This window comes from Gopherus flavomarginatus, chromosome 9 (assembly GCF_025201925.1).
Source record: "Gopherus flavomarginatus isolate rGopFla2 chromosome 9, rGopFla2.mat.asm, whole genome shotgun sequence".
In the NCBI taxonomy this organism is placed as follows: domain Eukaryota; kingdom Metazoa; phylum Chordata; order Testudines; family Testudinidae; genus Gopherus; species Gopherus flavomarginatus.
This window is the reverse complement of record NC_066625.1, coordinates 74,850,383-74,877,521: the sequence shown is the minus strand read 5'-3', so window position 1 is coordinate 74,877,521 and position 27,139 is coordinate 74,850,383. Positions and strand designations below refer to the sequence as shown.

General features: G+C 42.6%; 1 protein-coding gene across 3 annotated transcripts; it reads left to right on the top strand.

Annotated features, from left to right (window-relative positions):
* The first annotated feature begins 4,266 nt into the window (after positions 1 to 4,266).
* On the top strand, positions 4,267 to 27,064 carry LOC127057677 (lamin-L(III)-like). Of its 3 annotated transcripts, XR_007776149.1 has the most exons (13): positions 4,267 to 4,680; positions 8,210 to 8,366; positions 9,691 to 9,816; positions 11,305 to 11,475; positions 13,658 to 13,783; positions 13,950 to 14,170; positions 14,846 to 15,074; positions 17,393 to 17,500; positions 19,153 to 19,269; positions 19,370 to 19,483; positions 19,626 to 19,691; positions 25,240 to 25,274; positions 25,401 to 27,064. XR_007776149.1 is itself a non-coding variant. In XM_050966639.1 (12 exons), exons 1-11 carry the CDS (start codon positions 4,313 to 4,315, stop codon positions 19,662 to 19,664), a joined length of 1,776 nt encoding a protein of 591 aa, XP_050822596.1. In that variant the 5' UTR covers positions 4,267 to 4,312; the 3' UTR covers positions 19,665 to 19,691; positions 25,401 to 27,064. The 3 variants fall into 3 exon arrangements, 2 of the variants coding, with proteins under 2 accessions (XP_050822596.1, XP_050822595.1); XM_050966639.1 differs by lacking the exon at positions 25,240 to 25,274; XM_050966638.1 differs by lacking the exons at positions 19,626 to 19,691; positions 25,240 to 25,274.
* The last annotated feature ends 75 nt before the right edge of the window (positions 27,065 to 27,139 follow it).

Here is a 27,139-nt window from a genome sequence, read left to right as displayed (position 1 = left end):
TTTATGTAGTCCCACAAGTTAACCAACTCTGTACAACAGATGAACTGTGCCAACATATACCCAATCCCTGTCCCAGAGAGCTGACAGTGCAAATGCACAACAGGAACCGGGATAGTAAAATACAATATACAATCCTTAAAAAAAAACAACAGGGGTTCAATGGCTGAGAGAACATGAATCCAGAAAACAACCAGGGGCCAGAATCTGTATTGTTGCCCAAGAGGGAGAAGAACAAAGGGGGTTTATGCCATCTTTGCACCCTCTGAATTCTGGCCTGATCCCGTGGAGACCAGGGCTTAACTTTGAGCAGTTTCAAAGTCTGCTCTAAATTATGACATGTGCCTATATGGGTGTTAAACAGACTGGAATGGCTGCTTGTGGAGCACACTGGAGCCCACAATAGCCATAGTCCAGTGCACCTTTTCCTGCTCCTGAGACATTCCTGCCATGCCTCTGTGCTGAGGGATATATGAAAATGTGGCATAGAGTTAATCTGGCCTACACTGTGGAGATTCCCCAATAAGGAGTTCTATCTGGATTCCAGCCCCTTTACTCCACCCCAGTGGAGTAAAATAGCATGCTTCTCAAAGTTGGGCCCCCACTTGTTCAGCGAAAATCTCTGGCAGTCTGGGCCGGTTTGTTTACCGGCCACGTTCGCAGGTTCGGCTGATCGCGGCTCCCAATGGCCGCAGTTCGCCACTCCAGGCCAATGGGGGCTCTGGGAAGCGGCAGCCAGTATGTCCCTCAACCCGCGCCACTTTCTGCAGCCCCCCTTGGCCTGGAGCGGCAAACCTCAGCCAGTGGGAGCCGCAATTGGCCGAACCTGTGGACGCAGCAGGTAAACAAACCGGCCCGGACCACCACGGGCTTTCCCTGAACAAGTGGAGGACCGGCTTTGAAAAGCACTAGTGTAAAGGGCCCAGACTGCAATCCTGAATAAGCATGTTTAAGACATAAAATAAGAATCAGCTCTTGACTTCCATTACTCACTCATAATGTACCTTCTGGTGTCTTCTCCTATTCTTGCATGGGGGGTTAGATGAAGAATACAACAGATAAAACTGATTGTGTCTATTTTTGAACTCTCTCTCATAGCACTTTTTGTTTGATATATTACAGAAGTTTTGGGAAGCAAGGTGAAGATTCTTAGAATAGCAGACTACTTGCTTTCTTCTATATTTGTTCCAAATGCACAAGATTGCATTTGATCAGCTGGATAGTACACACAACCCTCAAACATGATCATGCCACATGATCATACTGTGCCTTTGTAGGATACTGAGGATTCTGAGCCAAAATCTGCCCTCACGTACTCATGAAGCTCCTGGAGGCACACGATCAGAATTAAGTTATCAACAGTTTTATTGAGTCAATCTTTCTATTGGCAAATAGTAACATTAACGTAAGAAATTACGCTGATTTGCAGAAAAGAAGAGGAAGAAGTTCCTGTTATTTTTACAGGGATAAGAACTCGATGGTCATGCATCTGAGGAGGTGGGTATTCACCCACGAAAGCTCATGCTCCAAAACGTCTGTTAGTCTATAAGGTGCCACAGGATTCTTCGCTGCTTTTACAGATCCAGACTAACACGGCTCCCCCTCTGATACTAGATGGTCATATGTCACTGTTATGTTGCATATGGTTGCATGAACTGTCTGCCACTTCAAAACAATCTTGTGCTTTTGTTTTTTTTACAGTTGTTATTTGACCAAATTAAGAAGAGTAGAATAAACCCTGAGTCACTCATTCTTCTACTACACCGTCTATTGTACGTAACTCTTAGTAGTTTTCTCATGTATAGTGGATATGATTAGATAGCAAGCGCTTCTCTCCAGGGATTGTGTCTTCTGGTATGTTCTGTTAAGGGCCTAGCAGCCTGTGAAGTGGCTGACGTGAATAAATAACAACAATGAAGAATGTAAGTTATAATTTGCCTCCATAAATTTACTAAAACCCTGACTTTTCCTTTAAGACATTTTAAGACTTCAGGGCCCCACTCCTGCAATTTACAATGCATGCAGACTACTCATACATTGTAAACTGTAGGGCAGGGCTTAATTAATTTGTACATAAAGGACCAGAATGTCATGGGCATGTAGCAGTAGGGTGAATAAAACGGAGAGGGTGCAAGACACACTCCGCACAGTGGCCACCTACAACACTCCTGATAGTGCAATTCTGCTCCTTCCTACCAACTCCGTGAAAACTAAGGCCCAGATCCACAAAGGCATTTAGGCTCCTAAAATAAAACTTAAGACCGTAAATACCTTTGTGGGTCTGAGCCTCAGAGTAAAATCCTGGCCCCACTGAAGTCCGTCAAAGTTTTGCCATTGACTGCAGTGGAATCAGTATTTCAGCCTTGCTGCCTAAAAGGAGGCACCATGACAGCACAGTTGACAGCTCCCCAGCACAGTACCTGACCAGCATGCTGGTTAGAGGCAGAATAGGCAGCTCACTATAACGCCATTCAAAATAATGTAGCTTCTTCATGGGCCAGCACAGCTAAAAGTACCATAGTCACAAACTACACCTAAAGCATCTCGGAGTCACCTATGTCATATTATTAGTAAAGAAAACAGATGTAGAATACTTTTCTTCAGAGACTATGATGCAGTCTCAGTGATGGAACCACATTAAAATGGATAGATGGCACTTATTTGTGTTAAAATATTGTCTGTTTTTATGCACCTGGGGCCCAGTCTAGTGGGAATCACCATGGTATGCATAGGGCACTGGCCTAGGAGGCCTGGGTTCTATTCTCAGCTTTGCCATTAACCTGCTCTGTGAATTTTGGGCAATCCACTTCACCTTTCTGTTTCCACTCCTTTGTCGGTCTTGCATATTTAGACTGCAAGCTCTTTGGGATGCAGGGAACTCTCTCTTACTTTGTGTAGAGACAGCAGTTAGCACATGGGATCCCTGATCTTGACTGAGGCATCTTGGAACTACTGCAATACAAACGATAAATAATGTTAACAACAACATTCTGAAATCCTCCATGCCATTTTACTCAGGCAAACTCTCAATAAAATCTGTGGGAGTTTGCTTAAGGTTTGAGTATGCAAAGAACACAGGCTCTGCCCTCCAAACAGTAAGAGTAATTCATGGAAATGACAATCTCAAATGAGAATAAAGGAAATTTACCACTGCCAGTGAATTTCCTTATAAAAGTGCCATTACAAAAATAGAGTGTTGTTAAAAAATCAATTTTATCAAACCTATAATTGATAGAATTGTTTCCACAATGGCTTTAAATGTAAGTGACAACATTTTTGTTTGGATTTAAAAATCCCCCCAGCAATTTGCATTCTAAACACTGCACATTGTGGTGCACGGATGAGAACCAGAAACTGACCTGAAAGCTAAAAATGTCTAGAAACAAACAATGGAAAAGACTAATTTACTTTTCACTGAACTAGTCTGAATAAAATGTTAAAATAAAATAAAGGTAAACAAAGGGCAAAGCACCAACCGGAAAAGGTGAGATTTGAAAGATTCTTTGTTTATAATAATCTGAACACAGCAGATGGGGCTGGCTCAAGCAATTAGGTGCCAGGGATATGAATTGCCAGACCTAGAGGTGATGGAGGTCTCAGCCCTGGCACACATTAAGCACTGAACTGTGGCTATGGGTAACACAGGGAAGGATGCTTTTCTAAATATGAATTTTTCAATCTGTCCCTTTATGGTGCTGAATATAAACTCAGAATTAGCAACTGTCTCAATGGGCATTCCCCACGCCCATCAGTGGCATGTCTTTTCTCGTACCTCTTGACCAGGCCTGTATCTCCTCCAGCCCTGCTAATCTGAACAGGGAGACTGAAAAAGGAACCGGAGTGTGGCGTTCTCTCACTACCCTACTGAAAAGCGAACAAAATTCTCCCTCCCTATTTTCTGAAGGGGGAGACCCCCCCCCAGGAGCTGGGATCCCAACAGGCTCTCACTCTCGGGCTCGTACAGCCTCCTCCTCCAGCCAGCAGCTCTATCCCTTTAAATCGCCGCCGGTGCCGCAGCCCGTGCCGGAAGGACCCTGGAACTGCAGCTGGTGGTGGCTATTTATACCCGGGCTGGAGCAGGGGGGAGCCGGACAGTGCGAGCGTGGGCAGGGAGAGGCCGCGGCGCACAGAGGGCGGGCGCCGGGATTCCATGTCTCCTTGAGGCGGTGGCTTGGTTGTGCAGGGGCTGGGTTTGGGGGTGACCTGCAAAGGGGCGTTTCCTTCCTTCCTGTCATGGATGTAGCGAGGGCCTGAAGGTGCCTGCCCAGCCCGAGGCGCCCCTAGCTCCGAGGATCGTGCCCGTACAGACGCTGCCATGGCCACGGCGGTGTCCTCCACCCCAGGAGGCAGCGGGCGAGCTCTCGGGCGCTCGGCCGCGTTCTCCCCGCTCAGCCCGACCCGGCTCAGCCGGCTGCAGGAGAAAGAGGAGCTGCAGCAGCTCAATGACCGCCTGGCCGCCTACATCGACCGGGTGCGGGCCCTGGAGGCCGATAAAGCCACGCTGCAGCTGCGCCTGGCGGAGCAGGAGGAAGGGAGCACCCGGGAGCTGGGCAACTTGCGGCTCCGCTACGAGACCGAGCTGGCCGATGCCCGCAAGGCGCTGGACTGCATCGCTATCGAGCGGGCCACGCTGCAGGTGGAGCTGGGCAAGCTCAGCGAGGAGCACCGGCAGCTGCACGCCAGGTCGGTGTCTCCTCCCTTCCCTCTGCGCTAGCCGGGCTGCGAGAGGCTGCTCTTCACGGCCTGGCCCCTGTCACATGGCAGGGGGAGTAGCCTCTGGCTCCAGCGGCTACTGTTAGCGCACCCCGCCCCCCCCTTCTGTGTCCTTGGCCCTCCCCCCTTCATCTCTTCCAATAGCTAAATGCCTCTCGAAATTCCCTGCTGGTCTCTGCTCCTGGCAGCTCGCAGATTGGTGCGTGGTATTGGGATTTCCCGGGAACAGGTGCTTAGCACCCAGGGAGGGACAACCGAATCTGCTGCATCTAATAAAAGTATTGGGGGATCGCTCACCTGTACGAATGACAGGCCTCAGCTATGTTATGAGGGTGCCTGGCTTTAATGGGTTACCCGTGTAGGGTGTGCTTATAGATGCCCGATGTAACCGATTCCTGTCCAGAGGTGCCTGTTAGGTTTAGAATCCTACCCTATCATGCTGATATGTATTGCTGGAGTTTAGCTGTTGAGTAGTTCTCTAAAGTATTCCCATTCCAAACCTGTACAGGAATAAAGCCAGTGGGTGTTCCTAGACTGGAGCAAATGCTTTCTCTACTTAGCTACTTTCAGCAGCTTACAACTCTTGAACTTATGTCTTGCATACTTGGTTTTGGTTCAGAAGTTTAAGCTTCATAAAAACCTAATCTCTCATTTTGTGATTGGAGAGCAAGGAAAGGATTGCCAGTTCTGAATTTTTTCAGCTACTTTTAGTGTTTTTGATAACTCCACAGGCTTTGTTTATTGAACCTTGGACTTGGCTGATCTGTAATTCTGAGAATTGGTGCTTTTTACTTCTGAAACAATGAGGCTTTAGAAATGACTGACTTTACAGCCTCCTGAAAATGGTAAAGAGCTTACTACATAGTACATTGAGCAAAACATGTACTAGATCGAAGTCCTAATATTTAGAGGTGCTTATTTGTGTGCAGTCTAACTGCAAGTGTCTCAGATGACTTGGAGTAACTTTATCTTCCTGGATGTCATGAACTTGATGTACCCTTTAAATAGCTTAGAACTTTTATGGGGTGAACAGCATCCAACACTCTTGCTGCAAGCAATAACCATTAGTTCTTCAACTTTACACTTTAAGAGAAGTGTACTAAACACTTAGTAGTAAATGAAGAGGTGAGATGCAAGTGCATACTTAGATCAATAGTGGTAACTAAAAAGCTAGTTGTAGGAAGGATGCTTGAAAAGAATGACTGGCATAGTCACACAAGCTCATTCATAATCTCACCACAGCTGCAGGAGAAGGATCAGAATAGGAGTGAGGGATGAGAACAGGAGTGAGGGCACAGGAAGAGAATACAAATAATAAACAGGAAGATACTTGGTCTAACTAGTTTTAGAGATACAAATGAGTCTGAATATACAAATATGCTTCCACCTCATGTGTAGTTCAGTGATGCAAAATGGGGCCTCAAGTGAGTCTTATGAATGTTTTTGGATGTCGTCAGATCTTAGACACACATAAGTAAACCCCAATGTTAACTTTCTTTAGTAAGAAACAGGCTTTGAAGATACAGTACTGGTTTAAGCTCTTTCAGTCAATCTGAGATCCATATCTCGGTTTGAGGACTGGATGAAGAATAAAAATAACTGTACTATGGGGTGGCACCCCCTATTCCTCGTAGCCAACCACTAAGACAGTCCTGCTAACTATGAAATAGTTTATACAGTTCTAAAAGCCAGCGTGGAGTCATTCAACAGCTATGTTAAGGAGTAATGTAGACTTAGATGGCAGGAATATGGCAGCATATCTCCACAAAGGGAAAATGTGTCTAATAAAACTCAAACCTGCAGAATAAGAATTCCATATGAATAGGAACACATGACCTACAATGTCTGTCCTCTTAATCATAACTACAGTGTAAAGATGTATTTGAATTTTGTATCCATTGACAGGAGAACCAATAATTGTCTTAACTTCTTGTATTAACGGCAATAATGCACAATTAAATTGTACTGTGGGATAGGGGAGAGGACAAACTAAGTGACCATTTGGAAACCCTGGCTTATAAATTCACAATCATCCACTTTCCAAATTCATGATTTCACCATGAGAAAATAAGGGATTGTTCCTTAAAATCTCAGCAAAGGACTGTCTGACAATCAGGAATGTCACTTTCCAGTATCAGTTTTAACAAATCTGTGTCATAGCTGTTTGAGGCCAGAAACATTATAGTGCCTTTGAGTCCCATGCTCTTCCCTAGTACCATCTATTGCTTGGGGAAAGCAGTGGGCATGCCATACTTTCTAGTGCATACCTTCTTGGCCCACCAAAATTTCTGCTGTGTCCTGTTTTTTTCCACATAAAAATCACGCTACCAGAATCCTGTCCTGGATGCCAGGGTCCAGTCTCCCTCTGAGAATGAAGTGGAGATGTGTGAGCCTGGCAGCCTATCTAGTCCTGAGGCAGAGGCCTACTGGCTGTCTGATACCATTCTCCTGGCTCATCTTTCCTCTCCCCCTCCACGTTACCACATAACCCCACACTCTTAAGCCCTATGCTCCAGGAGCCCAGTGACTGAGCATGCTCAGGGTTGTGCCCTACTCTGATCATAGCCAGGATGGTGGCCTTTTGGGGTCAAAGCTCTTCCCTCTCATGGGTGGTGCCATTACAGGCTGCTGGCACTTGGATTAGTGGATGGCTCTAGAAATGTTTCCTGCCAGAATGGAGCTGCTTTTCCAGAGATTTGGCTAAAGTTTGAGGCAACAGTTAAACATCCCTAATGTTAGTGTCTGTCTGAGCCAAGTAGGATGCTAAGCACGTGCCTGGTGCCACGCGTAACTGAACTAACAGCTCAGCTGACTGAAATTCCCCTTCTGTCCCACATTACATGTTGAACCTGGGCTTGAAAAATTTGCCAGACATGTGCTAGTCAGAGAAATACTTCACCTAGTCCAGAGGAAGATGTGAAAGTTTTGAAGGTCAAAGGGACAATGCCCACTCTTACTCCCAGCTGGTGAGAAAAGATGGTTGGCATTTCTACCACTGCTGCCCTTTCATAGGACTCAGGTTTTTTATCCCCTCTGGCTAGCAGATGTCAAATTTTAAAGATCTGTCTTCTAGCTACTTGAAAGGAGAATTGCTCTTTCTCGCCCTCATCACGATCACCGCTACAAGAGCGGCTAGCTGCTGTCTGTTCAGAAAATACTCCAGGGGAGATTGTGAAATCTGTGACTACTTTAGATGAGTGGCTGGGGGTCAATGCTATTGCAGTGGGCAGTGTAAGAGCATGTACAGAATGAACTGGTGACTCGAGGGTACAATGAAATAATACAGATGTTAATGTTTGCATGCTGGGTTTTTTCTCTTGTTTCATCTTTTTGGTGATGGTGGATAGTGAACTATACTCCAGTGCTACTCTTAACCATTTATAAATAGATAAGAAATGGCTGGCTGTAGTAGAAACTATAAAAATGTAAACAAAATGAAATATGTTGTTCCCTCCCTGTCAGCAGTAAATTCTTATGAATATAAAACTTTCACTTGCAGGAATTCTAAAAAAGAAGCTGACTTAAATCTGGCACAGGCTCACATAAGAGACCTTGATGCTCAGCTGAACTCCAAGGAGGCTGACTTAGCAACAGCTTTGAGTGGAAAAAGAAGTTTGGAGGGCGACCTTCAAGAGTTAAAGGATCAAATAGTCACTGTAAGATAAATGTTGCATAGAATCTACATTATTTCATGGTTGGTAATAGCAGAAGTTCAATTATGACTTCCCACACTGGACTCTCTATTTTGCCTCTGTTGCTGTTTATAAACTTTTTGGAGAAAATAAGATTAAAGTTTTAAAAACTCATGAAGCTCCTTGTACTTTAATAGGTAAGGATTGGGAGAGAAGGACTTGTCCTGGTGACCCATTTATGCTGACCAAAATATTGGGTCAGGGAATCATGTTGTGAGGCTTGTAAACCTGAATTAATTACAAAGCCAGAAGGGCCATTGTGATCATCTAGCTTGACTTCATATAATTGAATGACACACTTTAGTCCTGTCCATGTAGCTGAGACTAAACTTTGCTCTTAACATGCATGTGTAACCTCCCCTGAAATGGCAGATATTAGGGAGGGGAAAATGTCTACCTATTCACTTGGATTGAAGGACCTTCTTACTGTATCTTTAAGTGCTTTTACTCTAACTTTAAGAGAAACCCTCTACCCATTTGATTAATGAATGTGTTTTTTGGGGGGTTGGGGAAGAGGGGTTGTGAAAAGCTCTTTTTCTTACTGTAAAAATTGCCTGAAATGTATTGCATTTTGGGTTTAGGATACTATTAGTTCAGTTTTGAGTTCTTTAGGGGTTGGAGAAGATTAATAGAATACTGCCGTTTGGGGTCTGTTGGATATGGAGTAAGTGTCTGTTTCACTGGGATGGCTTCAAATGCTGCCATAAAATGTAGATGTGTTGGCTTAGTGTAAGAATTACACTTGCAGGATATAATTGAGTTTTAGAAGGAAGACTTACTTACAATAAATGCACACCATATATTGTTTTCAGGCCTTTGGATTTTCATAATTCTCCTCTCAAATTGAGGCTTGGATCATTTAGTATTATGGAGGGAAAATGACAATAGTCAGGGACAACTGATAATCCTAGCATAAGAGGGTTCCTTGGCTGGGTAGGGTTCAAAAACAGTAGTTCTACAATTTAGCTGCTCAGTGATTAATGAGGCTTCTGTATACTTGGTTTGTTAAGTAGCCTAATTCACTCTGGAGATCCGATCACTTTTGGAACAGGGTTGCTTTCTGCTCCATTAAGCTTTTTGGGGCAGGACTGCGAGTATCTTCCATGTGAAGAACACCAAACATATTCTGGACCTTACTGATATATAAATAGTGAACTAAATCAGAAAGGTTCCTTCCCTTTCTCGGTTGACTGTAGGAGTAACCCTGAAATCTAATCTTTGGCTGTTATTAGTGTAAAAATGTCAGTCGTCTTGCATTCTGATTTACCACAAATATTTTCTTTCCTAGCTTAAGTTGGCATTGGAAGATACCAAAAAGAATCTCCATGGAGAAATGTTGAGGAGAGTGGACCTGGAAAACCAAATGAAAACTGTGCAAGAACAAATGACATTCCAGAAACGCCTTCATGAGGATGTATGTCTAAGTTAATTTTAGCAAGGATTTCCTAGATGCCAATTGCCATTGCCCCTGGATACCCTTAAAAATCAATGTTAGAATGCACTTGATTCATAAAAAGCTAACCTTATGACCCTCTGCCTGCCAGCAAAAGCCACCTAGGTGGGTAAACTCCAGGGATGTCCACAAATTTAGGTAACATCAGTATCTCATAATATATTTGAGCATGTTTCTCTCCTTCTCAGGGCCGGCTCCAGGCACCAGCATTCCAAGCCGGTGCTTGCGGCGGCAATCTGCAAGGGACAGCAGTCCGTATTTTGCCCCCAAGCAGCACGCAGAATTGCTGCCGCGGACGGTGGGGATGTCCGTGTGCCCTTAGGGCAGCAGGCGCATTTCCGCGGTGGCGGCGGCAATTCGGCAGCAGTTTCTATGTTTAACTGAAGTCACGGCAGACAGCTAAATATAAAAATTTCTGCCACTGCGGAAATGCACCTGCCGCCCTAAGGGCACACAGACTGCCCCTGCAGTCCGCGGCGGCAATTTGGTGTGCTGCTTGTGGCGGCAAAAACTGTAGAGCCAACCCTGCTCTTTCTGCCTCACAGCTTCATTGAAATCCAGTAGTTAATATTGTATTATGCTAGTGTAAATAACCTGTAAAAGTTTAAGTTGCTTTTCTAATACGGGGGTTGGGAGTATTTGTTTAACCAGTTACCTGTTGGAGTATGAGATTTGGTGTACTTTAGGCTTTCTGCAAACACCTGGAAACCTTTACAATTTTGACTGTTAGATTTGTAGCTTTCTCTCAAATTACACCTGCTAAGATAACTACAGTGCTAATACTACTTGGATGTCTAATTTAAAAAACTACTACTAACTTCAGAGGTAGGGGAACACAAGTTCTTGTTTCTAAGTGATTTCCTTTTGTATCTTTCATGGTGACTGCTGCATAACCAGCTTCTATATACTACAGGATTAATTAAATTTAGTCTCCATTCAGGTTTAGAATGGAACTTTTAGGATGAAAATTTCAAAAATGTCTAAGTGACTTAAGAGCCAAAATCCCATTGAATTTCAAATAAAGACAAGGGTGGGGAAGACACATTTCTGATTTTGTTTAAAAAAAATAGCCATTGTCTTTTTTTCTAGGTAGATTGGTAATTAGGAAAATATGCTGACCGCATAATCCAACATTCAGGGGAATACATTTTCAGCTACTGAGAACCCCACTGGAGATCTTTAAAACAAGACTAGAAAGTAATAGATTTACCATGGGGAAAATAACCCAGCAGGGTCAGATGAACTTGACCTAATGGGCCTTTCCATCTCTTAAATCTCCTGATTCAAAAACAAATGTCAAAGTACTTGACAGTCAACATCTGCTTTAGTATTGTGTGATTGACTTGCTACACTGGTTCATTGTTAAAGCAGTTGCATAAGATCAGTTACTCAAGCTAAATGGTGGTATTTCATTTCACCTTTAAGACAAACTTTTTTCTCCTTTTCTAGGAGCTCAAGGAAACAAAAAGATTCCATGAGAGCAGGATAGCAGAAATAGAATCTGGCCGTCAGAGGGAATTTGAGAGCAAACTTTCAGATGCTCTGCAAGGACTCAGAAAGGAGCATGAAGAACAAATTCAGGAATACAAAGATGACTTGGAGCGCACATTCAGTGCCAAAGTGAGTTTTCAAAAGTTGCAAATCAAATGAACAAGCTGTCAAGTTTTCTGCATCTTCATATGACAAGGAAGCATTTGACCCTTCCTTAAACTAGCCGACTAATGTATTTGACCCTGAGTGTGGTCCATCTGCTTCAAGTAGTAGAGACCCATTAATTGAAGACTTGTTTTTCATTAGGAGCCACTATCCTGAATCACTTAATCTCTGAACACTCTAAGATCTGCCAATTGAATTTGCTTTCTGCTGTCACTTCACTGTCCTATAAAATTGGTCTGTGCATAAATATATACTGCATGGTGTCAGGTATCAGAGGGTAGCGGTGTTAGTCTGGATCTGTAAAAAGCAGTAGTCCTGTGGCACCTTATAGACTAACAGAAGTATTGGGGCATAAGCTTTCATGGGTGAATACCCACTTTGTCAGACGCATGACAAATTTGAAAGCTTATGCTCAATACATTTGTTAGTCTATAAGGTGCCACAGGACTATTGCTTTTTACAGATCCAGACTAACACCGCTACCCCTCTGATACCTGACACCATGCAGTATATATTTATGCATAGACCAAGTGGGTATTCATCCACGAAAGCTTATGCTCCAATACTTCTGTTAGGCCTTGGCTACACTCACACTTTACAGCGCTGCAACTGGGGTGTGAAAAAACACCCCCCTGGGCGCTGCAAGATACAGCGCTGCAAAGCGTCAGCGTAATCAGGGCAGCAGCGATGGGAGCGCAGCTCCCAGCGCTGCACGCTACACCCGTAAGGGATGTGGTTTACATGCAGCGCTGGGAGAGCTCTCTCCCAGCGCTGCTGCTCTGACTACACTCACACTTCAAAGCGCTGCCACGGCAGCGCTCCCGCAGCGCTGCCGGGGCAGCGCTTTGAAATTCCAGATGTAGCCATACCCTCAGTCTATAAGGTACCACAGGCCTCTTTATCGCTTTTTATAAATATATACTATCTTCCATAACAGGAGTAGTTTGTATGAATTATAAACTTTATACACCCCATCAGCAAACTTCAATCCTGGTTCTGATGTGCTTATTACAAATATCTAAACTTTCTGCATAGATGTTCTATGCCTAGGGCCAGGTCAATCACATCAAAGTTAATGTGCTATAACTACTAAGCAGAATTTAGTCTATTGCCAATATCATGATCTTAATTCCTAGGAAACATGGTACTAAAAGTTTGAAACTGCATACGTTACAGCAGGATTAATTATTCCTCTAATGGAAGTGTGCACATGTGTAATGAAGGTGAATTAACTTAATCTACCAGTTTTGGTAACTGATGTAATTGCAACCCTTCTACCAGGACAGGATTACAAAAATACCTTGATACTAATGGTGTCACCCCCAACCCAGAATTGAGTCCAGTTATAAAAGGTAATGTCACTGAAACTCCAGATTTTTCACCTGTGACTGAAATTGGAATCTAGTCCAAGAATTTTTTATTAATGGAGACACTTCTAGTATTACAAGCCCTCTGCACATGTCTCTGCAGATAGTACTCGTACTTTTCTGAGTAGATTCCTTGATCTGTTTTTTTTTTCCACTTTCTTCCTGTTTGTCTATTTAGTCTTCAACTCACTAACATTACCTTTTACCCAGCTCTATTAACTCCTTTGACCTGATTGTTCTCTCTTCTCAGTAGGGATCGTGCTGCTGTCACAGCATTTATTGCCTTTAGCTTTTTTCCCTTTCTTAAAGGAACATCACCTCAAACTCAACTATGACTAGTTAGATTCCTGACTACACTGTTAAACATGGCTCTGCCATGGCTGTGCCAATGGTTACCAGCATTGGTGTGAAAGAGCATTGGATTACTGACACTCAAAGAAATGTATTTAGCATCCTGCACTGTCCCAAGGCAGCTTCCTACCCCATTAGCCATGATGCCACTAGTGAACTAGAGTTTTCTCTCTAGTGGCTTCATTTCTGTGCCTTTGACAAGTCTGTAACAGGAAATATTCCATAGTTTGAGTAGTGGTGGAGAGCTGGATTAGGGTTATGTGATGTTGAATTATGTCCTGGTAAATCAATTTCCACTGAAAGCAAATTAAGATACTCTACATCTTCATACATATGCGACTAAATCTGTATGTATAAATCACTTGGTAGCCCTTTTCACTAAAACAAAGTCACCAGAGTCCTAATCAGTTGTTAACTCTTTGTCATAGATGGAGAATGCTCAACTTTCTGCCGCAAAAAATAGCGACTTTGCCAATGCTGCTCGTGAGGAGTTGATGGAAACAAAGATGAGAGTTGACACTTTGACATCCCAGCTTAATCATTATCAAAGCCAGGTACCATTCTTCAATGAGATTGGATTTTTTGTCTTGGTGACACTTGTATTTTCTAGATATTATCTACTTTTCCCCTCTCCCCAAAATTGCTCTTGACTGAGCTCTATTTTTAGCACCTCTTATTCAAAATACTCAATGATAACTAAATCTATTAATTAAATCTAAGAACTGTGCATTGGAGAACAGAATAAGAGAATTACAGGAGACCCTGGATTATGACCGTGAGATGCATCGAAGACATATGGCTGAAAAAGATAAAGAGATGGCACAAACACGGCGGCAGATGCAAGCACAGTTGGAAGAATATGAGCATCTACTAGATGTGAAACTGGCTCTAGATCTGGAAATAAATGCCTACAGAAAGATGCTGGAAGGAGAAGAACAGAGGTAGGATACAGTATTGAGCAATAAACGAAGACTTTCTTCCTCCAACATACCTCCATTCTATAAGTCTATGTACTTAGTGGGAGGGGAGAAATCTGAAGTTGATCTTGTTCCCAGCTGGCTACTGAGAGAACTCAGACTACTGGCTTTGGTATGTAAAATACTAAGATGGGCTTTACACTGTAGTATATGGAATCTTTTAAATGAGAAGTGCATGGATTGAAACTTCATGTAGCCTGAAACAGCAATTAGTAATATTAGGAAGTGACAAAATGAATCCCTTGTCTGCTGGACTTTCCTATAGACCTTATAGTAATGTTAAGCCTCAATGCTTTTTCAAGTTGGTTGGCTGTCTACCCAGTTACCATAGGGGGCTTGTTCATGGAGATATTAATTCCTGCTGTGTCCATAAGGGAAAAAAATTAATGCAACAGCTGAGGTACAGCGGGGAGAGGAGGTGGAAATTCCATAGCTTGCTCTGAACTCTCTCTTGCAAAAATTGGAAAGCAGGCCGTAAACTTTCACACATTGTTCACTGGGAGACTCCTTGCCATAAAACAAAATACCACACAGGACTACAACTAAGCCGGTATGGGCAGAGGGGACACTACACTAGGTCTGGGCACAATGGGGTTGGCACAACTTGCATACCTAACATGGTCACTTGGCTCTCTTTAGGCTAAAACTGTCATCTAGTCCATCTTCCCAAAGTGTTGCAACCCAGGCAACAACCAGCCATGGGCGTCGCTTCCTGCATGGAAAAAAGAGAAAACTGAAAGAATCCAAAAAGGGAGAGCACAGTGTCAGCTTTAAAATTGTTCAGCATGCATCATGTTCAGGAAATGTGTCTATAGAAGAAATTGACACAGAAGGGAATTTTGTCAAGCTTAAAAACAACTCTGACGAGGTACTCTTCCCTGCTTTTTAATGGCTGATAGCCCATCAAACTTCAACCACCTTTTCCCATACACACAACCAATATCGGCACATTAAACTAAGTGGTGCCATCTAGCCCAGTATCATAAGGCCCAATTTATTCAGCATGTTGCTTTTCTAGTGATATTTCTTCTCTTGAGCCTCAAGAACCAGTTTAAATTAATATACCCATCTCCATATTCAAGAAATGGTCAATAGCAGCTGTGGCTGGTTAGAGAAGCCACAAGACCGTTTGTGGGCAACCAACACCACTTTATTGAAAGCTATAGGTATGTCTGTGAATGCAGAAAGACAATCAGTCCAGTTTAATCAAGGATAAAAGCATATAAGATGCTTAGTGTGTCAGATAATACCAATAGCTGTTGAGAACTCTTGTAGCTTGTTGTTTTAGCTGTGGCAGGGCTCCTACTCTGCAGCCAATTAATCAGATAGCTTTTACCAAGTCTATCCAGCAGTCTACAAATATCTAACTGTTTGGTGTATGGGGATTGTGGGGGGAGGTGTTTCTGCTTACTCAATTAACTGTTTCTGTGCTGGCAAGTCTGGCACAAGCCACAGTCAAGATTGGTATCCTTGTATTCTTCAACGGGCATGTTAAGAACTTGCCAAGTACCCTACTAAATGAAGTAGTCTGAAGTAGTTTCTCCCAACCCTGGGCGATTAGCTTTAGGCTGGCGTCCTGTCAAAGGCTGGACAACATCCACAGCTCTCAAAGTCACTCTTATATGTTCTAAACATGCTGAACCAGGGCAGAAGAATGCCTCTGAGTAGACTGCTTTTAGTAGCCCAAGCTGCCCACAATCCCTGCTTCACTAGTGCTGGGAGTTAATTGAGTTTTGTGGCGGAGGGTAGGGGGTTCAGAGCAGAATACCCAGGAGGAGGCACTGGTCAGACAGGCCAAGAAACTTTTTTTTTTTTTTTCAACTTCTGACTGCTACAAACTCTTTAGAGGAGTCCCAAATGGAATGGGTAGTATTTCTACTGCTGCTCTGACCCAGGAAAATTCAGGGGCATAAGATTCCTAACACATTCCATGATATTTGTTGTGCCAAGACCCATAGCCTCTGTGCAAACACCCTTACCCATGAGATCTTGGCTCCTGAAGAAGGTACAATGATGCCATTAGACTCCCTTCCCAGGGCAGGCTTTCTACTTCCTTTGGGATGGGATGGATGGATGGATGGGATATCGTGTACAAAAATGTCTTAAACAGGGAAATCATCAGATTTGAAGAGATGATTCTCCAAATAAGTGGTTTGGCCCTGTTCCCCAACATTGCAGAACCTTAGACCGTAACAGGGACCAGAGGGAAATGCTGCATTACAAGGGTAGCTTTTGCTCTAAAGCAGAGGGTATGACCTGATGATGATTAGTTCTTAAAATGGCAACTGGACTACAGAAAAACTCTTCAATTCAAATGTGTCTGAACTTGTAACACTGCAGCCAAACAAGCCTATATGAACAATGGTAGTTCTCATTCCACTGTAAAATGACAGCTGCAGAATAGGATAGAGATTAGTTTCTCAGACCATACATCTTAGTCTCCATTCTTACCTTAGAATGGTTCTAAAGTTCTCTTCCGAAGTGTCTGGAATCCCCTCTGCCTTACTGACTGGGACTGCTAAAGAGCACTCTTCTGAACTAACGAATAACTTGAAACTGAGAAGTGAAGTCTTAGTATGGAGAAAGTTTGAGAATTAAAAATTGGATGTTATGAAACATCACAAATCAGTCACCCTAACCCTAGCTGAGACTACATGTAGACTGAAATGGTATGAAGAAGCCTGACAGAGGTGGCATCCTTCAGCCTAAATAGTTTATGGCCATTCTTCATTGGAGAAGATGATCCAGTCTGACTTTCATAACCACTATCCTGGAGTAATGTTTCCAAACAGTCTTAAACCAAAAGAAAAAGTGCTATTGACACCTGTTGCCCTGAATTAAAAGCTGCTTATTGGCTATCCTGAACGCTTCTAGTGAAGGGTGAGGCTGAGACAAACCTATATAGTTACTCAGTCTAATACATACTACTTAGTTACTGATCACTGTTTCGGGAACTCTTATGGGATCAACGACTGCTGCCAGACTTTTCAGTGCTAACATGAAACATTGTTAAACTAAGTTTATACTTTTAAGAATGGCCCTGTACCTTTCAAACCAGAATGTAGGAAATATAAAATGGCCTAGACTAACAAATGATGACCGCATGTAGGTGTGATCTCTGTACGATGTCCATCTAGTTACCATTACAGGAGGATGTGAAGTTGTATCTTGCCTTTCCAACTGCAGGATCAATCACTAACTGGATGGGTACTAAGACGACGGCTTGGAAGCTTGTCTGAAATAACATACAAATTCCCTGCTCGGTTTGTCCTTCAGGCAGGCCAAGTAGTTACGGTAAGTAACTTAACACTGCCCTGCCAATCTGACTTGCCAAGCAAGTAATTCTATTTGACTATAAAAGTCAGATTTGGGTTTTTTAATTGCCATCATGTAAAGAAGGCAAGTATACTTAATGCTTATGCTGGGAGACTTTTTTTCCCCTGACAATTTGGCAAGACTGAGATGGCCTGACTGGTAAACTTTAGTGCAACTTTCGGAATGGAGTGACTTAGCACCATCTTAGTAGCTGAGGCCTGATCCCAACCTTAGAGGAGTGACCTCACTTGCAATTGTTGAAGTGGGGCATGTTCTGAGCCTAATAGGTTTAGTTTGCTTCATTTACAAGCTAAGAATGGGCCAGTGGGGAATGAGATGGGGGAACACAGGGCCACAAGTGGGGCAATTTGCCCCAGGCCCCACAGGGGCCCCCCATGAGGTTTTTTTGGGGCTCCTGGAGCAGGGTCCTTCTCTTGCAGAGCCCAGGCCCCCAGAGCTGCTTCTGCTCCCAGTCTTCGCCGGCGGGGGGCCCTTCCGTTCCAGGATCCACTGCTGAATTACTGCCGAAGACCCGGCTGCACTTCGGCAGCGGATCCTGCTGTGGCAGTAATTCAGCAGCGGGGGGGCTCTGCCGCAGGTCTTTGGGGCACTTCGGTGGCAGGTCCCAGAGCAGAAGGGCCCCCTATTGCCGAAGCAGGGACCCCCCCCGCTGCCAAAGACCCCAGGCCCCTGGAATCCTCTGGGTGGCGCTAGAGGAACATAGAAAGTGAGCTGCACAGCATTTATCTTCCTGTCACCTTCTCTGACAACTGATTACAGCAAGGGCTGTGGAGGCTAATAGACTGGAGTGGCAGTTGTAGAGCTGCTCCATGGCCTAGAAAGGGGCTGTTCAATCCAAGCCGTCTCCTAGCACCTTGCAGGGCAATTGAAGTAGTGCAGGTAGTGAACTTGAACCTGTGCATTGCTCTGTACTAAGTGGTTTGGTTTGTTTGGGTGGGAGGTGGGCAGGGGAGGAAGGGGGTTTTGTTTTTTGCAAAAAACTGTTCGTGCTGGTGGTTCAGCTGCTCTAGTGGTAGCAATGTTGAGCCCATGCTGCCCCCAGCGTGTTAAGCATAATTTGTTAAACCTACTCTAGGCACGTGCAGTATTTAAGCCTGATTACATCTTTCAGACCCTGTTCAGAACAGATCTTTCTGCTCAGTAGAAAACTTGTGCAATTATACTAGCATGATAAGGCACTATTGAACACTAAACAGACTTGCCAGCACTAGATAAATGACCTCAAAAGTCTGTTGGCTTAGTGGGACAAAATGGCTGGCCAGGAACAAGAACTCTGCATTCAAAGGGTATAATAGGTAGAGCTTCCCATTAGCAGCTCTTCCTGCTGCGCTTCTTCCATGCCACCACCCTAGTGGGTAGACAGTGTTCCACCAACTCCAAAGGCAATTCTTGGAATCTGCCCTAATTTATCACTTAGACCTGTTTCTGAGCACCTCACAGCCATGTTTCTCCTAGACCAGGTGTGGTCTAGTATTTTTACATGGGGGCTACAGACACTTATTCAAAACTGAATTTGGCCTTTAATTTTCCAATACCAGTCTGCTGACCTTAAAATGAAGGGTGTTTTTAAAGCTCATCAGTTAAGTGTGTGTGTGTGTCTCTCTCTCTAGATCTGGGGTGCTGATGCTGGTGTAAACCAGAGTCCTAGTGATCTGGTGTGGAAATCTCAGCAGTCTTGGGGAACTGGGGATAACATTGGTGTTACACTCATCAATGCTGATGGAGAGGTTAGTGAAGCAGTAACCAGTTGAACCTTTCCTAGTCTTAAGCTTGTTTGTTCTTAAGCAAATTGATTTAATTTTGAGGGGGGGACAATACTTATTGCAGGAGACTGCAGAACGGAAGGTCATACATGTATCCAGAGGAGAAGAAGGTGGTGAACTGGAAGAGGAGTTTGATGACGAAGAAATAACGGGGAGCGAAATGGAGTTTCATCGTCGGGTAAGAATCTTTCTGCATTCAAAACATAGTAGCAACAGAAGTAATCAATGGCTTTCTTTTGTAGTAGTTAACAGTCCTAAAAACATGCCCCAAAGTCTTGCCCATGGCCTACAACTCTTTCCATTTTTCTCCCTGATGTCAGACCAAAAGAAGAAAAAAGAAATGTTGTTTGGTGTCATGATTGTTTCCTGTGAGCATCACAAAATAGGTGAGAGCAGAGTGAGCATCATGCTTGTTTCAGAGTGCACGTTGTGCTTGTTTTCTTGCAGAAATGTTTGCTTCATCAGTAGTGCTGAAATCTCTTGCCTCTGTAGTCTCGGTATGGCTTTGCATGTGAGCTGAAATCAGTGCTTCACATCCGATCTGTTGCTGTAGTTAGAGGTTCATATTTTAATTAACATTCTGACCAGTAAAAGATTAACTGAAACTACAACAGGCAGAGCCTTTTTACTGTTTGTTCATGCCCAGGAACAAATTCACCTGCTAAATGTAGTATAAGACAGGAATGATGACAAAATACTTATACTAATTGTGCATATAGCTTATTGCAGCTAGAAATCTTGTGTACTGTAACCTAGTTAAATCTTTTGTTGCTTCCACAATTGTGGACACAACAGAAGAGGGATGGAGTGACTTTCTTCACTTGGAATATCAGATTTCAGTGTGTCCTTGCTATTGTTTCATAATAGCAACTTCAGATCTGGACTATAGAAGAAAAGCATTTCCACTGACATGTACTAAAAGCCCTTGGATACATTTTCATAAGTGCCTTGGGCTCATGAGGCCATTATTCATAGGTGCTTTTGAAATTTATCCACTGCATATAGATATCTACTTACAGCTTACTCCCCACCTCCCACTAGTGTCTCTTCCCTTGCATTTACTTTCCAGGTCGGATCAGAAAACGGATGCAGGTCATACATTCAAGTAAGCCCGCTTGAAGCCAGAACATGCTTTGGCTATTTAACTTACCTAGTGTCTGGGCTTTTTTTGTTTTGCAGGGGGGCACACTTTCTGGATCATAGTGTCATCTGAAAGATCTACCACACACCCTCCCTCCAAATGGGGCTTGAGTTGCAGATTACAAAACTTCTAGTGATAAAGGATTAATTGGTGTATTTGATTTGTGTTGGTCACCTAAACCACTTAAAACTGAATTCTAAATTAAAGTTTGGTACCAAGACTTTCTTATCGCATCATTTATTCACAGTTGTGAAGACTTCAAACAACTTTCAGTGTTCTGACTGTGGAAGTAGTGACTCCAATAGGACTTCCCAGTTTGGCTGGAACAGTCATGCAAGCCAGCAGACAACTCGAAGTGCTGCTTTGTACTAACTGAGGGATGACCTAGATATCCCTCCCAACTTCAGAGCTCTTACCTTCACCAAAAGAACAGTCAAACATTAGAATAAAATTGGTCTTTGGAGTTGCACCTTCTACTACAGGGATCTAGTATAGAGCCCTGACTTTTGCAGCCATGGGTCTTAAAGGTATCTACAATCTCTCACATCCTAGAAATGTGGCTGTACTTAACCAGTTCTTGCTCCAAGTCACACATACAAAGGATACAGGAGATGCCACTTAGAATGAACCAATTGTCCCTCTTGTTCAGTATACATCCAGGTGCTTTAGAAGGGAAAATACCAGGCACCTAGCAAACTACAGTACTAGGCTCTTGGAAGGATAACTTCTTCCTGATGATAGTTGGTGACAACCTTACAGTGCAGAACTAAGGTACAGAACTTTCTGAAATGTTGCTGTAGATCAGGGATTCTAAACTTAAAAAAAAAAATCCTGTACCCCTAATCTCTTCTAACTTGGAACTCCCCAAACACACAAATGTAGAATCTACTTTAAATAAATCAGACCGTTTGATCCTGCTGCCTAACTGCATAGGCTAGGCAACCTTTAAGTGTATTAATACTCATAGACTCTAGGACTGGAAGGGACCTCGAGAGGTCATGGAGTCCAGTCCCCTGCCCTCATGGCAGGACCAAATACTGTCTAAACCATCTCTGATAGACATTTATCTAACCTACTCTTAAATATCTCCAGAGATGGAGATTCCACAACTTCCCTAGGCAATCTATTCCAGTGTTTAACTACCCTGACAGTTAGAAACTTTTTCCTAATGTCCAACTTAAATCTCCCTTGCTGCAGTTTAAGCCCATTGCTTCTTGTTCTATCATTGGAGGCTAAGGTGAACAAGTTTTCTCCCTCCTCCTGATGACACCCTTTTAGATACCTGAAAACTGCTATCATGTCCCCTCTCAGTCTTCTCTTTTCCAAACTAAACAAACCCAATTCCTTCAGCCTTCCTTCATAGGTCATGTTCTCAAGACCTTTAATCATTCTTGTTGCTCTTCTCTGGACCCTCTCCAATTTCTCCACATCTTTCTTGAAATGCAGTGCCCAGAACTGGACACAATACTCCAGTTGAGGCCTAACCAGCGCAGAGTAAAGCGGAAGAATGACTTCTCGTGTCTTGTTTACAACACACCTGTTAATGCATCCCAGAATCACGTTTGCTTTTTTTGCAACAGTATCACACTGTTGACTCATATTAAGCTTGTGGTCCACTATGACCCCTAGATCTTTCTGCCATACTCCTTCCTAGACAGTCTCTTCCCATTCTGTATGTGTGCAACTGATTGTTCCTTCCTAAGTGGAGCACTTTGCATTTATCTTTATTGAACTTCATCCTGTTTACCTCAGACCATTTCTCCAACTTGTCCAGATCATTTTGAATTTTGACCCTGTCCTCCAAAGCAGTTGCAATCCCTCCCAGTTTGGTATCGTCCGCAAACTTAATAAGCGTACTTTCTATGCCAACATCTAAATGGTTGATGAAGATATTGAACAGAACCGGTCCCAAAACAGAACCCTGCGGAACCCCACTTGTTATACCTTTCCAGCAGGATTGGGAGCCATTAACTACTCTCTGAGTACGGTTATCCAGCCAGTTATGCACCCACCTTATAGTAGCCCCATCTAAATTGTACTTTCCTAGCTTATCTATAAGAATATCATGTGAGACTGTATCAAATGCCTTACTGAAGTCTAGATATATCACATCCACCGCTTCTCCCTTATCCACAAGGCTCGTTATCCTATCAAAGAATGTTATCAGATTAGTTTGACACGATTTGTTCTTTACAAATCCATGCTGGCTATTCCCTATCACCTTACCACCTTCCAAGTGTTTGCAGATGTTTTCTTTGATTACCTGCTCCATTATCTTCCTTGGCACAGAAGTTAAACTAACTGGTCTGTAGTTTCCTGGGTTGTTTTTATTTCCCTTTTTATAGATGGGCACTATATTTGCCCCCTTCCAGTCTTCTGGAATCTCCCCCGTCTCCCATGATTTCCCAAAGATAATAGCTAGAGGCTCAGATACCTCTTCTATTAACTCCTTGAGTATTCTAGGATGCATTTCATCAGGCCCTGGTGACTTGCAGGCATCTAACTTTTCTAAGTGATTTTTTACTTGCTCTTTCCTTATTTTCTCTTCTAAACTTACCCTCTTCCCGTAAGCATTCACTATACTAGACATTCCTTCAGACTTCTCAGTGAAGACCGAAACAAAGAAGTCATTAAGCATCTCTGCCATTTCCAAGTCTCCCGTTACTGTTACCCCCTCCTCATTGAGCAGTGGGCCTACCCTGTCCTTAGTCTTCCTCTTGCTTCTAATGTATTGATAAAAAGTCTTCTTGTTTCCCTTTATTCCCATAGCTAGTTTGAGCTCATTTTGTGCCTTTGCTTTTCTAATCTTGCCTCTGCATTCCTGTTATTTGCCTATATTCATCCTTCGTGATCTGACCTAGTTTCCATTTTTTATATGACGCCTTTTTATTTTGTAGGTCACGCAAGATCTCAAGGGTAAGCCAAGGTGGTCTTTTGCCACATTTTCTATCTTTCCTAACCATCGGAATAACTTGCTTTTGGGCCCTTAATAGCGTCCCTTTGAAAAACTGCCAACTTTCCTCAGTTGTTTTTCCCCTCAGTCTTAATTCCCATGGGACCTTGCCTATCAGCTCTCTGAGCTTACCAAAATCCGCCTTCCTGAAATCCATTGTCTCTATTCTGCTGTACTCCCTTCTACCCTTCCTTAGAATTGCAAATTCTATGATTTCATGATCACTTTCACCCAAGCTTCCTTCTACTTTCAAATTCTCAACAAGTTCCTCCCTGAGATCTTTGGGTATCACAGCGCTAATGGGCTTTGTGACCCCCATGCACCAGGTCACAACATCACTCTCTGAACTTTGGCCCTCTGTCATGGAGAAGTGGCTGGGCCAAACTTCAGTGAGTGGCATTGCAGGACCCATGAATGAGTAGGAAGGCTCACTGTGTCCCTCATTCTCCAGTTGAGAACTGCTGGTGTAGATAATGACCAGTATGTCTACACAAAAACTGGACACTGGCTAGTTTGAAGAGAATGTTCTGCTCATAAGTGTGTGGAAGCTGTGGTTTTAAGAACAAATTGATACTGAATCATTGTTCTCTAATAAAACTGTATTGTCTTGGTAAAGTTGTTAAGCAGCTTGAGTCCAAAACATCATGTTAACTTTCATGTTGGCTTGTGGTGTCATGTAGGTGAGCTCCTGAATAGAAAGTGGAGACAGACACTTTGCCATTCCTTAAAGGAATGCAAATAGGAGTGCAATTCTACACTCCTAAGCTATTTTGGAAGATGCCACTTCAACTTCATATTAAACATTATGAAGTCTGACCGAAACTAGATTGAGACAGGTTGCTTAATTAGTCTAAAATTAAACTAAAATGACTCCTTATCCCAGTGACACTGTCCTAGCAGGATCAGCCAAATGGGATAAAAGTCCAGGGATATGCAGGGTCTCGGTATCTTTCAGCTGTTTTTGCTATGTAAACTGGCAAGTTCATGCCCATCCACAATCCCACGATTCACTGAACTCATGCTGGGTTGGAAAATTTCAAAAATTAACAAAATAGAAGTTTTCTGTGAAAACATGTTCTCATTTTTCAGTCCAGCTCTAGATGTTAAACTCTAGCTCCCATTCTTTAACTGAGCACCCCATACTCAACCCTGAGCCTGACAGCTTTGTTTTCATTAGCCTCACTTCAGGCTGAGGAAGCAAAACTAACCCCCTCTGTCTGCTGCCATCAGTTTTGAATTAGTACATTTCTTGGGGCTCATCTTAATATATCACTGAACAACTTATTGCTATAGCCAGCCTTGTGGGCAGGATGGCTCTGCATAAGCTCTTAAACGGGACTGAAATTCAAATACAGCACATATTAAATAGGACTTTTTTTATAATCCTGTGTTAAAATACTAACATCCACCTTTGCTGTCAGACTAAAACTTGGAAGGCACTATTGACAGATTGTAATAATGTCTAGCTAAACTATTTTGCTTCTGTCAACAAAACATGGCTTAACTAGAAAGACTCCATACTGAGAGCCATATGGTCCTACAGTATTACAAGAGGGAAAAGCCAGAAGAGTAGTGAAGAGCTGTAAGAATTCCTCATATGTTGTGCAGGTGAAAACATGTAAGATGCTTTGTTTAACTACAGCACAACTTTTTCCTATTGCTTCTGCCCTATGCCATTTTAGTTGTCTTAAAGCATGATTTTTGCATGTATGTAAGACAAGCTTTGAATTCATTAAATTGTCTTGCTTGCTTTGAGCACTTGGCAATTCAGAAGCCATCTCCTGTTATGGCTTAAACTTTCCTTTAATGCAGAAATTTAACCGTCAAATTTTTTCTCTAGAACAAAGAATAAACCACATGGGAATTGGTTAGAAGGTAAATAATTAACCCCTAATCATGCACTCCTCTCGATTCTCTCATTAACCTTGATTACAATAGGGATGCTAAATTGTGCATACCCAGTAATTCATCAGGCTTAACCTATTTAATTTCTCTTTATAGTGTCTCCAGCAAAATGAAGATCCTAGCTGTTCTGTCATGTAACTAAGCCAAGGTAGTGACTACCTAGAACCACTCCTTAAACCAGAGTGACCCTTCAGACTGCATGAATTTTCAGCAGCTACTGGAACACATGAATCTTGGATTCCCCCCATCAGATGTGTTTGGAGAAAGCATCCTCCAGAATGTGAAACTTCCTACTTGTTGATATTGGGGCCTGCCTTCAATGAAACTAGATCCAAGTGCACATTTCCTTTTCCAAGTATCTTGCCATGAATTGTGATTTATTCATCCACAACTACTTGCCTGAAAGTTTACAATAACCTCCTGCTAAGCATGTCTCATCCTAGCCAGGGATGGGTAAATCTCACAAATTTAATGGCTTCAGCTTTCTGAACTGATTCAAAATATTTTCTCCAAAGCAGACTTAAGAACTGTTTCAAGCCTGACTGAAATTTAAGTGGACCAAATACTGCCTCAGCTTATACCTTGTGCAGCTCCACTGAATTGAAAGTCAGAGCAAATTGTTATCCTTGTTTCAAACACCCCAGGACTCATTTTATGTTTGGAGTCTGATACTAAAGTTCCCTTGATTGGTCTAAGCTGATCGATAGAATCTACTGGTGTAAAGTTTTAAAATGAGCAAGCTATTTGTAAAACATGTATTTTTAACTTGTAGTTAAATAAACCAACCATTAGGCTGTTTCTATAGCCTAGTACCTGTTAACCTCAATGTCTATTTATTAAACTATGTAAAGTATTTGACACTTTGAGGTGAGTAGCTTTGTACCATAAATGTGAACTAAAGTCTGATGCCAACATAGCACTACTGTGGCTAAATACATGAGTACTTAACTGCTTATTTGGCAAAACATTAATGGGGACAGAACTAAATTAATTGAATAGTTTTGGTATAGCTAGAGATCACACACTCCAATGATAAGTCTTGATAACTTTTTTTAAGAAAGTTCCAGTGTTAAACATCTGAAATAAGGATGTGCAGTTTACACTGTCACTACTTCTGTATTCATAGTTGAGGTGAGGATAACTTCTGTTTTGTCAAATGGCTAGATATGTTCCCTATTAGAGCACTGAGTTCAAGTAGATTAATATACAGCATTGTAACAACCTACAGCTAAAATGTCTAGCACACAGTGGGGTTGGTCATGGGTAGCCACTCTAGTTAGCCACTGTAGCTTTATTTTTTGTTTACCTAGTGGCTATACTGAAAGGTGGGAAATAGTCCAGCAAGAGTCCCTAGTTAAACAACACAAGTCTGTTTCCTTGCTAAAAAGGTAGCTGATAATGCAGCCCCATCTGAGCACTGGAGCAGCTTTCAGAATTCTTCATTGCCTTGCCCAAAGTCTCTACTGTACAGTGTGTCTGAATTTTAAGATCTGTCCCATGTTAGGACTGTGCTTTTTTTAGAGTGCTTTAGAATTCTCTTCAGTTAAACTGATTTAAAAACATAGCATTTTAAGACACTGGACACCTAAATGGTGAGTGAATTTGGCCTTTCATATTTTAGCAGACTGAAATCCTTCATTTTGTTGCACCTTGTCACTTTAGAAGAACTTAAAATAAGCTCTGTTTATGATCTTGCTGTGTTTATAATCTTGGGCTGTTCAATTGATTTTTACTATTAAAGATATTTTCCATGTACACTATCACTCTTGGGCTTTAATGTTTAAACATGCTCTTTGCTAGACAGATTTAGTTATTTTAACATCTGTATTGTTTGT

What these genes read in the sequence shown, in the direction of transcription:
- LOC127057677 (XM_050966638.1), top strand. Translation starts at nt 4,313, where the DNA reads ATGGCCACGGCGGTGTCCTCCACCCCAGGAGGCAGCGGGCGAGCTCTC. An exon ending in AGAAACGCCTTCATGAGGAT is followed by an intron (nt 9,817 to 11,304) that starts GTATGTCTAAGT and finishes CTCCTTTTCTAG; the next exon opens with GAGCTCAAGGAAACAAAAAG. An exon ending in TCATCAATGCTGATGGAGAG is followed by an intron (nt 19,270 to 19,369) that starts GTTAGTGAAGCA and finishes TACTTATTGCAG; the next exon opens with GAGACTGCAGAACGGAAGGT.